This window comes from Centruroides sculpturatus, unplaced genomic scaffold (genome assembly GCF_000671375.1).
Source record: "Centruroides sculpturatus isolate CEXI.00-Female unplaced genomic scaffold, Cexi_2.0 scaffold272, whole genome shotgun sequence".
Classification (NCBI taxonomy): Eukaryota; Metazoa; Arthropoda; class Arachnida; order Scorpiones; family Buthidae; genus Centruroides; species Centruroides sculpturatus.
In genome coordinates this window covers 372,972-386,580 of record NW_019384484.1, presented here as the reverse complement: position 1 = coordinate 386,580, position 13,609 = coordinate 372,972, and the positions used below count along the sequence as shown (strand labels likewise).

The following is a 13,609-nucleotide window of genomic DNA, read 5'->3' as shown; positions in this document are numbered from 1 at the left end:
TTTTTTTTTGTGAAGAAAACAAAAATAAAAATTAATTAATTAATTATTTTATAAATGTAAAAAACACATTTGTTATGCTTGGAAAATATACTTTTTAAGCATAAAAGTTATAAAACGTTATTTTTATACTTAAAATATATAGAATTTTTATCTGAAAGAACTTGTATTGTTTATGTTACTAGAAGCAATATCAGTTCTTTAGATAAATACAAATATCAAATATATTTAATGATAATGTAACCTGAATTGATTACTTACAATTTAGTTTTTTCTTACATTTAATAAAAACTTACTTTCATTTATATAGAAAAATATAATAAAAATTACCAAACAATGGGCAACTCTATGATGTAGACATGTCTACAAACTTTTAATCAATAATTGAAATATATTTATATTTTTAACATTTAGATAGAATTCAATAGTAAACAAACATCAAGTTTGAGTAAAGAAACTTAACCTTTTGCCAAACTCTAATATCTATCTTATTTTACCTTACATTATACAGTAGACCTTACCATTATAGTATATACCTTACACTATCTTATATAAGCAATTAATTATAGCATTCTTGCTAAGAAATGACACTTTCAGAGCTAAAAAATAAATGATTTTAACAACTTTCTACTAAATTAATATTATATTTTAAATTTAAAAATGTATATTTAATTGCTATAATTAATTTTTATATAAAATATTTTGAGGTAAAGTAAATGAGTATGTTTCATCAACTAAGTAATACTGTTTAAGCTTAAAATATAACAATTATTTAATGAATGACTCTTCGTACCAAATATTTTTAATTTTAAAAATGTATTTTTTTAGTAAAACACACAAAAATGTGATAATTAATTACCTATGTAAAAATAATTTAATACATGTAAGGTAAATACCATACTTAGATATATTAAGCTTAACATAAAACAATAATTCATTGAAGAAATTTCTACTAATTGCATTATTTCAGTTCCAAAAATCTTATTTTTTAAGCAATATATACAAAAAATGCAATAATTAATTATCAATGTGACAATAAAGCAAGGTAAGTACTTACAGTAGATTACGCACGCTAACTAATAACATTTAAGCTTAAAATATGACACTTATTTAATGAATAAGTTTACTAAATGTGTTTTTTCAAACTCCACAACATATATTTAAGGAAAATAAACAAAATAATGCAATAATTAATTATTTACAGAAGAACCATATAAGGTAAAGTTAAGATAAATGCATAACTAACAAATAACATTAAGCTTAACATATAACAATAATTTAGCGAATAACTTCTACTAAACATAGTATATTACTTCAAAAAAAATCTATAGTTTTAAAGAAAAATATAGGGAAAATAGCCTTAATTAATTACTAAGTAAGAAGAATAATTTAATGTAAAGTAAGGTAAGTACTTACGTTTCATACGATGACTAGTAACTCAGTGACTCGTTACTATCCAATATTGGTGTATGTCGATGAAAGTGGTGTCACCTAGGTGACCGGTCGTCAACGATCGTTGCGCCAACCCCACAACATAAAATAATTGTTCTTCATTAAACATATCACTCATACATTAAGCTATAAATACCAATTTTTCCCATACCTAGAAAGCTAAGAACGTATATCAACTATAGAAACCTATATCAAATACTTAAGCTTGTATAGAAACCTACATCTACTGTACAGTACATCTAGAAATGTGTACTTATTGTTTGGTTTATACTAAAATTCAAGGAGGAAATTAATGTTTTTTTTTATATATATAAAACTTTATAGTTAAGCTCTTATATTTTCGATTTATTTATATTATAGATTTTTTTTTATTTTTTATTTTTATTTTTAAAGTAGAAAGAGAAAGGGGGAGAAAATAATAATAAATTGTTTAATGGTAAACTTGAGCTTTACACGAAAATTCCATTATGAATAGACACTTCTATAAATGGAAAATTCGGTAAAGGATAAATGTAAGGTACATAAGCCTTGATGGTTCCAGTTGTATAACTTGATATATATATAAAAAAGGAAGAAAATAATAATAATACCCTCTTTGGTAATGGAATTGGAGAAATGATAAAGGTGGAAATAATGATTTTTTTTTGATAAATTATCAATAATAAAATAATAATTTAACCTTTAAAGCATAATTTTATATCTTTTAATATCGATTTAAAACGAAAATATAATTTAAAAGTCGTAAAAAAATATCAAAAATGTTTGAAGAAATTCGTGTAACATTAGTGAAAATGTGTTTTAAAAAATATACAATTTACGCTCTTTAAAAATGAAATATTTATAAATATAAAATAAAAAAATGATAAATTTTTGAAAAACTGAGATGTAAACATTTTTATTTATATAAATATAGAAATTAAATTAAAATAAATTAATCAAAAATAAAGTGAAGCAACTCTCTAAAGAATCCTTTCGTACATGTTATTAATTTAGTGTATATGATACAATTAATGAATAATTAGTTAAGTTTCGATTTAACTAATTATTCAATAATTATATTATGATAGATGGATTCTTTCCTACATTACTACAAGCATTTATACTTAAAATAGCGATTATTTATCGATTTATCGTGATTTTAATCACATAAACTTCACATTTTAACTCCTATAAACGTCGTTAAAAGACTGAAAATAACTCTAAAATAACTTAAAAATAAACAATTTTCAATTAAGAAAAAGCACACGCAATTAATTTATTTATCAAATTTGCATGTTTGAATTAATTAAAAAATTTTTTTAAAATTTAATTTTAATATTTCGAGAATTAAATAGAAAAATCTTATTTTTAATGTTGGAATTTTACAGATGTTATAACACTGATGTTTCGAAAGATGGAAACTATTTTATTTTAATAGAAAATAATTAAATGAATTGTGAATAGTCAAGTAGTAACGCAATCAAGTTAGTAATGAAAGTGTGGGATACAAACCACTTGCTTTTCATGCTGACATTCCTACTAACAGTAAGGTAAATTAACGTTTGGACAGATTTCATTTTCTCAATTAATTAACTAGAACCATATTTGAATAAGAATAAATGTGTTTCGGGTTCTATTTTCTCTTTATTTGTATTCTTAGTAAAGATGAAATGGGAATTCTTGTTATTCTGAAAGTCCCTAGTTGAATATTTCCTTAGTAAATAAAGTTAAGTAGATCGTAAACGTGGAAGAATATTGAATACAGGTTGAAAGAAAATTAATCAAAATATTTCGAATTAATGAATTGATCCACATTTTTGCCAGCTTTTCTTATATTTGTACGTATTGTTTTTTTTTTAAATATTTATTTTGTCAAAGTCGATATCTTCTTTAATAAAAGTTTATATCTGTCGGAAAAAGTGCATTGAATATGTCGAAAAAATTGATCAGAATATTTTGAACTAATGTATTTATTCATGTATTTGGTAAATTTTCTTACATATATATTATGGATTATTCTTTTTATGTTTATTTTGATATAAAATTAGGATCTACCATAATGAAATTAAATACTCGAAAAAATTTATCAGAATATTTGAATGATTTTTTTAAGGTATTTTGCTTTATTTTTTCTGTATATTTTTTGGATTTTTGTCGAAATTTGAATCTGTGATAAGGAAATATATTCATATATTAAAAAATAAATAAATAATGCTTTTAATTAATAGATTTATTCAGATAGTTGACTGTTTTATTTATATATGTATTTGGATTCTTATCCTTTTTCTATATATTTATTTTGTTGAAGTTTGGATCTGCTATGTTGAAAGTTCGAATCGATCAATCACAAGTTCGTGTCCGATCATTGTACTAGTTCAATGGTTCCTGAATCCTTCGACAAACAGGACAATGTTGTTTCCTGTCTCTAATGCAAAAAGAACAACAAGAATTTACTTAAACGTGTTATTTTTCTTCAATTTAATCCATAAACTCACCAATATAAACAAGACATTCTTTTTATAGTATGCTTCTTTGACGTTGTAAACGTATATCTTGTTATATCGTATTGAATTTCATTAATTATTAAAATTTGTAGATATATAATTAAATTATATTATCTAATGGGAAGCGTAATTTCAATATAATATTATGAATTTTTAAAATTTAATAATCTCTTCTAGCGATTCAACCTACCTCGATACTGCAGATATTGGTACCATCCACGTTGCTATTGGATGGTTTTGTACACGTGACAGGCAACCAAGGTCTGCAGCTGAGTCAGGGTGTATGTTGTTGATGTGTTGTCCAAGCATTTTTTCACTTTTAAGTTGTTTTACTGTGGAAATCTAATAGATGACAGTCACATGTAAGATTTTTTAAGCAAGATGTCGATGAATCGATGGCGATAATTCCATAATATTCCATGGAAGTTAAATAATTCGAGAGGGTTTTGTTCGGTGTAGTATCTGATACAGACATCGAAACTGGATCCGCAAAATCGCTTGAATGGTCAAATTAAATCATGCAAGAGGATGAAAAAACGTAAAGAACTCGACGCTTTGGTCAATAATGGTAAATTAGGAAAGAGAAATAAACTAACTACAGCCATTGGACACGAATTACTACGACACGAAACTGATTCTTCTGATATGGAAGATTTCTCTATACTCCAGCCAAGAAAGAGACCTAAAAAGTAAGTAATAAACCTAAATTTCTTTACTCTAAAATCTAAATTCAATTAATGCAATCCGAATTTAAATGATAAGCCTTAACACCTTCATCGTAATACTATCTAAATTAAGGATGGATGATTAATTTAACGACCCCTTTACTTCAGTAAAGATGCTTTTCACTTGTTTATATCAATGAAGAAACTTGACATTTCCATTTTAGAAGAAACAGAAACAGTTTTATTACACGGAGTGTCTCTGGACATTCGATTCTCTATTCTTTGCAGTACCCGAGAGATTCGAGAACCTGGAAGAAAAGAAATGCATTTTTAGAACTTCTAAACTAAGAAACAAACGATATATCTAACCATATAGAATTTCAAACTTATTTTTAAATAATCGATGAAAGTTATAGAACCGTAAGGGAATATATTATTATATTTATTAAAGAATCAAATTTGTTTTAGGTTTAATTAATTTGGAAAAGTAATGCTTTTGACAGGTTTCATTTATAATATTGTTGACAACTGGAAGGAGCAATCAATTAGTTCTTATTAAAGATATATATATTCTCTTGGAATCATAAGTTATTCTTCGAGTCTGTGACCGAGCTGATAGGTATGAGATATTTGACAATCTTAAATCGATTCTTTGTCTCGAGACTCATTCAAATAATGAGATCTCTTCAGTTTTCTCAATTGCTCTCCTATCACAATATACGAGTTTGATGCTTCACAGCTTAAATGGAAAAAAGCTTAGCAATTTATTCGATTAAAACTAAAAGTACTAATTCGTATTCTTGAAAATAATATTTTTTTCCTACATTCCAGTAATTTCATTAAACTATTTTTTCTTGATCTTATCCTAATTTTCAAAATATCTATATTTTAATTTAAAAAAAATAGAATTTTAAAGATAGTTATTTTTTATAGTGAATATGTTCGCTTATACAATGTTAAAAATGACTAACATTCAAATTCCATTTTGGCAAAATGTCAGCATCAAGATATAGGGAGAAGAGTTTCTGACTTTCAAATTGCTGAATTTAAAATCATTTTTCTTTGATTTTTTTTTTTCCCTATGAAATTTCTGAAGTGTAGAACATAAAAACTTTAAAAAGAAGTTAAATGTGTACAAAAGTTGATAAACGTGTATCATTATTGATAAAAAATAAAAAAAATTCTTGCCATAAGAAACGTACAGTGGAAAGTCCAATATGATAAGAAGCATTTAACATTTCAAACATTTATTGATTTACATCATATAAATGTGTATATTTATTAATTTAAACTAATTAATTTTTTATATAAATTCACGCATATTATACTTAGTCACCATTTATTTAATGATACATATTTATAGATATTTATATGTTCTTTCTCCTCTTCTCCGCTCTCTCCCTCTCGTTTTCAATAACTCATGTCATTTATCTTTCTTTGTACGAAAGTACAGTACAACTATTATTTATTTCAACTATCTTTTATTTAATTTATTATCCAAAAATGATTTTTTAATGTACTGTTTCTTGATTTATTTGCAAGTTACAGTTACATTTAAATCTTTTATCATTTCAATAAATTATCATCATTTTTATCTTGTTTTCGATCGAAGAATTGATAAAATTTGTATATTATGTAACTCATAAAAATTAATTAAAATTTAATTAAATTAATTAATAATTAGGAGTTTCAATTTTCCTATAATCTTCTAAATCTTTTGAAAAATTAATTTTAAATTATTTTTAATTAAATTATTATACGTTTAAGTCATTTTAATATGGATTAAAATTTATCATATCAGACAAAAGTTTATGATAATTTTAACATTCTCGCTTCTCTTATGTTTAGTATTTTTTAAAAGTAATTAAATAGGAATTAATTAATCTTATTCAAGTAATTTTTAAAGAATTTTTAAAAGGTTTAACATCTTAAAAATTCTAGAAAAAAAAAAAACTAAATAAATATTTTTGTTCTTAAATAAGATGTCTTTTGAATTAAATTTAATTATTGCTATTCTGTTTCTAAATTCTTGTTTATATGTTAATTTTTTATTTAGTTGTAATTTTGTACCAATTGTAAACAAGATTTTATTGTTTTTAAAAAAGAAAATTGAAATTTTTTTTTAGAAATGTCATTTGTAAAATTGAAGAAATTTGTGTTATAAAATAGCAGAATTTTCTTGAGTTAAAATTGTTTTGGAGAATGTGAATGAACTCTATAATGAGGAATTTATATTTATGCATTTGAAAAAGATTAAAAATTTATTGAATTTACAAAATTCCATTCAAGAAAGAAACTGAAAAATAATAAAGAGAAAATAAAGGAATGTTTTTAAAGAGAAAAAAACTATTTTAAAAATTCGAAAGTAAAGAGTATATAACAAATATATAAGAATTACACATTGAAAAGAATTTTTAACAAATTTTAAAATTCATTAAATTCAATTAAATTTACGTTATAAAAAAAAGTCTTAAAATATTTGAATAAATTTGAAATATTTATCCGAATGTTTTATATACTATTTTATTATTTTTTAATATATTTTTAAGTTTAAAAATAAAAAAAATAAATAATTAATATGCCCAATTATATTGAAATATTTCGTGTGTGGTTAGGAAATTTTTATATTTATTGATAGGCGTTTGTCTCTGCGTGAAAATTGCCATTTTCTTTCAAAAACCATTAAGATATTTTCAAATTTTTTTTGATCTGGTTAGAGAAGAACATCCGAAGTAATTTATGGTTGTTTTCTCGTGTGAAAGATTCTCACAAATAACATCCGTTCTCCTTTTTCGACCAAATATCGATACCTTTCTGCTGTGATTCTAAATCTCTATAGAGTTTTTTTCTTTTTTTTCTTCAAGTTGTGAACTTAATAAAAGTATCTTTTCCATCCTTTTGATAGAGAAGTAAAATATTTACTTTATTTTTCATTAAAACTCTTCCTTCAATCAGATCATCAATTTTAACAGTTAAAATTTAAATTAAAAAAAATGCAATTTAAATAAGAAAACCAGTGATTTTATTGAATAATTATAAAAGTTTTGCTTTTATAAAACGAAATAATGATTAAGATTAGATTTTCCGCGTAATTAATTCATTTCCCCTATGTTTCGGCTTCACTGTCAATAAATTATACATGCAGGAAAGAAAGCTTTACAGGCGCAATTGATGTTTGCTAGCGTTTTATTGGCAGATATATAAATTATTTTATCCGTGCTTATATTGAGAAATATACGTTTCATTCCAGTAATTCCTAACAACTATTTCTGTTATTAGATTATTGATGTCAGTGATAATCAAGAGTAACTCTCGATAAGCATAATTTCATGTTTGTAATCCTCAGAGAACATAATTTGTTTATGGTATTATCTTTTGCTTATTGGATGATAAATAATTATGCCTTCATTAACGTGGTTCTGGGAATTAAATTCTCAATTTATATCAATATTAATGAAAATATAAATATATTTTAATATTTCAATACTATAGTTAATTATTTTTTAGAGCTTCTATGGCAGATTTAATATATTAAAATGATTAAAAAGTCTGTTAAATTTTCATGAAATAGAGTGTGCCTTGAAGAAAAGAAAAGAAAACTGTTAATTACTAACAATCATTTATAATTATTAAAAGACACAAATTATAGTAATTGACTGTACAAAATTACAGATTTACTTCGCATACATAAAAATTATTTCGAAAAAACCTTTAAAATATTGTATTTATCTAATCTAATTTATTAAAGATATTCTTAAAGATGAAAAAAGATTTGATGCAGAGTTTGTTTTTAATTTTATAAGAATTTATCTTGAGCTCATCTATATAAATTATACTTATTTACAATTATCCAAAAAAATTGCTTATAAATTACTTTAATAAGTATTTTATTTTTAACAACCGAAGAATGATGTTTTTTTTACAAATTCCATTTTTTAAGTTATATTTCATTAAAATGAAAACGATTAATTAATTTATTTAGAAAAATAGCTTTAAAGCAAATTTACATTGCTTTATTGATTTATTAAACAGGAAAAAGAAGATAATTAATAAGATTTAAAATTAGATAAATTTTCATATATATATATGTATATATTCTCTACTACATTTTCTCTTTAGCAAATATTTTAATATTCTTTGCATTTTCGTAATTTTTTTTTCTAAAATTCAATTAAGGTTGCAGTAGTTCCGTAACTAATTAATTTGCATTAACAGTCAGAAAATGTTAGAGCGCAGGTTTCATTGCCTCATTTGTAAGTTAGAAGAGTGTTAAGTTGCAGCATACATCATACTTTATTAACATAGTAAAGCAAATTAAAGTAGAAGATAAGGAAATGCTGCTCGAATTATAGGTTAAGTTTATTGTAATTAATTATAAACTCGTTAAAAGATATCAGAATTTTGTGCATTAACCAAAAGGTTGCAATTTTCTACCAAGTAAGAATGTGAGATACGATATCTCGTAATAAACAAGTGGTTTAGCAGTCGACAGAATGGTGGTGACACCCGAAAACTAACCAGATGTCGTAGGTAATCTGTGCAGTTTGGCATAGATCCAAACTGATTATATCCTTCTATCTTCTAGAACATTAACCTGAAACCAATTTACATAATCTTTATCATCTAACTTAGTCCTTTCATAAACTTCTTACAATAACGAATGGATGAAAAATAGATCAAAATATATATCCGTTTTCTAGTTTTAACACAGAATAGCAATTTATTTTCCATACCGAATTAACTAAAGACGTAGAATATTAATGAATAATAAAAGCAAAAGGAATAGAGAGGAAGAAAAAAAAAGAAGGTATGCACATAAAAATGGAAATCGTCTCTCTGAAGATTAATAAAATTTTCATTTAAATCAATTCGTTTTCCATTAAAAATGATTAAAGAGCGTGATATATAATAGAAGAGATACGTATACAGTATCGTATATATCATTCCAGAATCCAGACTTCAGGAAAAAAAAAATGTTTTCATTTTCCATAAAATATCAGCAAACACCTTCAAATTGAAAATGCTGACAGCGTACATACGATCGTTCATTTTTAGAATTCTTTGCTGATACAACGAGAAATAACCATCTCGTCGGGGGTATCATCTCATATTTTATTTAAAAGCAACGATTATTTGATATAAATTTAAAAAAAAAAAAGTTGTAAAAATTTATAAATATTCTGAGTAACATCAATCGATATATCAATATTACCACATACCTGTACCATCGGATTGTATAGGTAAAATCGTTACAATGCCTATCCTCGAGACATCAAGCAGAATTGAATGAACATTTTTTACTTGTTTACCAATTTTGTGAAATACTTTAACTACAATTTATTTTTTCTCATTTGTTTTGAAAATCATTTTAAATATTTATATTCTTTTTTCAAAAATAACTTAGTGTTAGATAGTCGTAACGACGATTAAAACTCTCGTAAATTTTTAAATTGATTTGGAGAAAATAATAGCGTTATAAATTATTTAATATGCTATTTTTCCAAATTAAATGATTTATTTATCAAAAATTAATTAATTTGAATTTATAAATAATGATTTTAAAGTTTTCTTTAGTAATTTTAAGAAGTTTTTGCAAGTTTTAGTCAATATTTGTCGTTTCTATTCGATAAAATTCTATAAAAAATAAGTTTTCTATTGAATTTTAAACATAAAAAACTAGTTGAAAAAACTATTTTTTTACTCTTAAAAATGTTTTGAAATGTTTTTACAGTATAGTTTTATTTTTTTAGCTACTAAAAAACACTTACAAAAATAGTTTTTTTTAACTGTTTTTTCTAGTAGCAGTTTTTATTGACTATTTTCCTGCTTCCAGTCAGTTAAAAAAATAAAAATGCTGACTAAAACTAGTAAATAACAACTTCTAGATAGTATTTGCTGATTTCTTCTTTAATAGTTTCTCTTTCTTCTCGATTCCTGTTAGTTAAATTTTAAAAATATCACCAGAAATTAGTGATTATTTTATTTAAAAAAATCTAGAGCGTAGAATATCTTAGCGATTTAATCGCTAAATGCGTGAAACGAACTTAAATTATTAAAATATTTATTGAAAAAAACTACAAATGGACTACGTTAATATGAATATTGATTTTAAATTTTTTTTCTTGACATAAAAAACCTTTACCTTATATATTTTGATTGCTCTTTTTTATCTTTGTTTGAACCTATTCGTTCCTCGCCTTCAGCTATTATGGGCTTCGCTACACTTTGTATTGTTAATGGCGAATTACGACTTAATCTGACAACTCTCTTTAATTCACCATTCTAACAAACGATCTTCTATTATAAAAATCGTTTTCTTTTCTAAATGGAAATTCGGCGGAACTTACGATAAGAAGATGTCATTTTTTATACCCGTTTCCTCATTTAAAAAAATTTTTTTTATTCTTTCAGGGGCGGAATTCCATCTAGGTTATGCACTACTTGTTTTCCTTTGTGCCTCTTCTTATTAGTTACTGCTTGTGTGGCAGCTTCAGGTACATTGGTATGGCTTCATCTCGGTTTAAGAGAAGATATGGACAGATTTCGCATCAATCTACAGAAAGGTATGGCTTCTACCTATATATATTTAACAAATATCTAGTTTTTAAATACTGATAAGAATAAACGATGATCATTTTTCTTGTTCTTTTTTTTCTGTTTTTAGTCGAAGCTGAAGGCGAAGGAACACCAGAAACTCTTCATTCCATCCACTCTCATTTGAAATCTTTACACACAGACATCACTTTTCTCGAGAACAAATTTGTAAAAGCAACATCAGACATAGCTAGCATCACTCAAGAGGTAAGCCGTTATATCCTTTGAAGATATATAAAATGGGATAAAAAAATACTCCTTTTTTATAAGATTTCTAAATTTATTAAAGATAAAAAGATCGTTTGAGAAGAATTCTTTCATATCTATCGCATAACGGACTTTATTACTCCATTTTTTTTATAAATGGATGTTTAGTTTCATCAGATATAAATCTTCTTAGATTTAATATAAAAATAGAGTCTATCGTCTTTAAAACGAAATTTATGTTACACATAATTAAATTTAAATAATGTATAGGCTTATCTGTACAGTACATGAAGCAACATTTTTGGATAATTATTCAAATTATAACTCTAAAATTCAATATCTTTTATAATTATCACGTAAATTTATTTGTTGCGATCTTACATAAATTATATCTTAAATGCCGTAATTAAATAAAATAATATAGGAATAAAATTAAATATAAATATCCATTTATAAATATAAGCGGTCCTCTGTGATATATTGAGATAAAAAGCGAAAAAACTCTCAATAATGACAGAGAAATCGATAAAGTTTTTCTGTAAATTTCGAAATTTGAATCAAAATTTGGTCAATTTATTTTATTATTAATGAATAAAACGTCTTCAGTAATCAGATGAAATAAAATAAATTCAAATTTCGATTAAATTAATCAAAATTTATTCGTTAAACAAGTTACAATTGCTTACAGTTTACAAATCAAAACTTCTTACATTTACGATGAATTTCATTAATATTTTACTTGCTGCAAATCTCTAAAACTAGCTATTTTTATCTTCTTAATATATTTTTTGGGATTTTTTAAATACATTTTTAAACATCAGTTAAACAAACATTTTTTGTATAAAAATTCCATTATAGATTGATCGTTTGAAAGAAACAGCAAATAATTTAAAAGCAAGCGTTGCTGCAGCTCCAGAAATTCAAACTCTACCCAAAAATGTCGAATCTCTAACAGAAGTAAGTTGAAATATTTTATGTATTTTTTTTTATAAGTTTTCATCTAGAGAAAAGAAAAAAGGATGAAGAGTAGTTTTTGAATGATATATATATATGCAATATTTGCAGAGTATAGCAAATATTGGTAGTAAAATCACCGCTCTAGAAACAACTACAAAGGATTTGAAGAGTGACTATTCCGGTTTGAAAAAATCAACAGAAATTCTAAACAGCCAAATGGAAGTTGTCAAGGTAACTTTATTTATTATTAAATAAAAAGTTTAACAGAGTCATTCTGTAATTTAAAAAAAATAATAATAAAATAAATTTATTTCATGATATTTGACTTAATCTTGTAGACTATAGTAAAAACCTATTTAAAATGAAACCGTCTAGAATTTTCCGTTTTGGCAGGTTTCCGTTTAATGGAGGTTTATGTTTGCATTAATTAACTTTTTCTAGAAAATTAGAGAGAAGCGAGGGTGTTATATTTTCATGGCTATTCTCCAGACAATGTAAGTACGACATTAACGACAAAGGGGGAAAATGATAGATTGTATTGCACGATAATCACTGAGAAGTCGATGATCGAAGCTGCAAGTTACTCAGCATTAAATTCTAAATCATGAACAGTGCCGTTGAAAGGTGAAACTAGTGATTTTCCCCGGATCCGAAAAACTTAGGAGCCTGTAATGATTCCTATCCCTAAAAATTAATATTATTTTTTAACCAAAAAAAAAAATCTAAAAGAATGCTATGTATTAAGGGAGCCCGTTTTACCCTAGACTCCAAACCAAGTTACCAAGCTTTCGATAGCCCTGATCATAAAACTTAACATTTAATTGCTGTTATGCCGAAAACTTCCGCTTTACTCAGTTTATGTTATACATTTGGTTCCCTGAAAAGCTTAGTTGCCATGTTAGACAGGTTTCCAGCTTATAATAGTAGTTTACTTAGCAAATCGTTCTATCCACTAATTTATTTTCCATTTAGACAAATTTCCGTTTTAGACAGGTTTTATTGTATATACATTTTAAAATAAAATTATATTCTGTTTTTACTTTTCTTTCTAGGCAAAGTTGGATGAAGTTAAAGCTAAACAGCAATTAGCTGTGGTTGCAACTGTTAAGGATGAGAATCAAGAAACTGTTTCTCATTTACAGAAAGTAAATTCATCTTTATTTATTTAGTTAATTTTTAATTAAAAAAATCATTTTTATTAATTTTTTTAATATTAAAGATTTAATTTTAGGAAAATTTTAAAATAATAATAAT

At 24.6% G+C, this 13,609-nt stretch overlaps 2 protein-coding genes across 2 annotated transcripts in view; one reads left to right on the top strand and one right to left on the bottom strand.

Moving 5' to 3' along the window:
* The window catches only part of LOC111621531, an 86,758-nt gene extending 85,300 nt beyond the window's left edge, over positions 1 to 1,458 (bottom strand). Inside the window, exon 1 of the mRNA XM_023363689.1 lies at positions 1,414 to 1,458. The gene's annotated coding sequence lies outside the window, so the exon portion shown is untranslated. The remainder of the gene's footprint in view (positions 1 to 1,413) is intronic.
* Positions 1,459 to 4,191: 2,733 nt separating this feature from the next.
* LOC111621529 (EF-hand calcium-binding domain-containing protein 14-like) lies at positions 4,192 to 13,524 on the top strand. Its single transcript, XM_023363688.1, has 6 exons — positions 4,192 to 4,621; positions 11,009 to 11,160; positions 11,262 to 11,398; positions 12,257 to 12,355; positions 12,464 to 12,586; positions 13,408 to 13,524. The coding sequence occupies exons 1-6, from the start codon at positions 4,461 to 4,463 to the stop codon at positions 13,522 to 13,524; spliced, it is 789 nt and encodes a 262-aa protein (XP_023219456.1). The 5' UTR covers positions 4,192 to 4,460.
* The last annotated feature ends 85 nt before the right edge of the window (positions 13,525 to 13,609 follow it).

Excerpts from the sequence above, each read along its gene's own strand:
- LOC111621529 (XM_023363688.1), top strand. The coding sequence starts at position 4,461 with ATGAAAAAACGTAAAGAACTCGACGCTTTGGTCAATAATGGTAAATTA. Across the intron at positions 11,161-11,261 it reads TCGCATCAATCTACAGAAAG|TCGAAGCTGAAGGCGAAGGA; the intron begins GTATGGCTTCTA and ends TTCTGTTTTTAG. Across the intron at positions 12,587-13,407 it reads GCCAAATGGAAGTTGTCAAG|GCAAAGTTGGATGAAGTTAA; the intron begins GTAACTTTATTT and ends TTTTCTTTCTAG.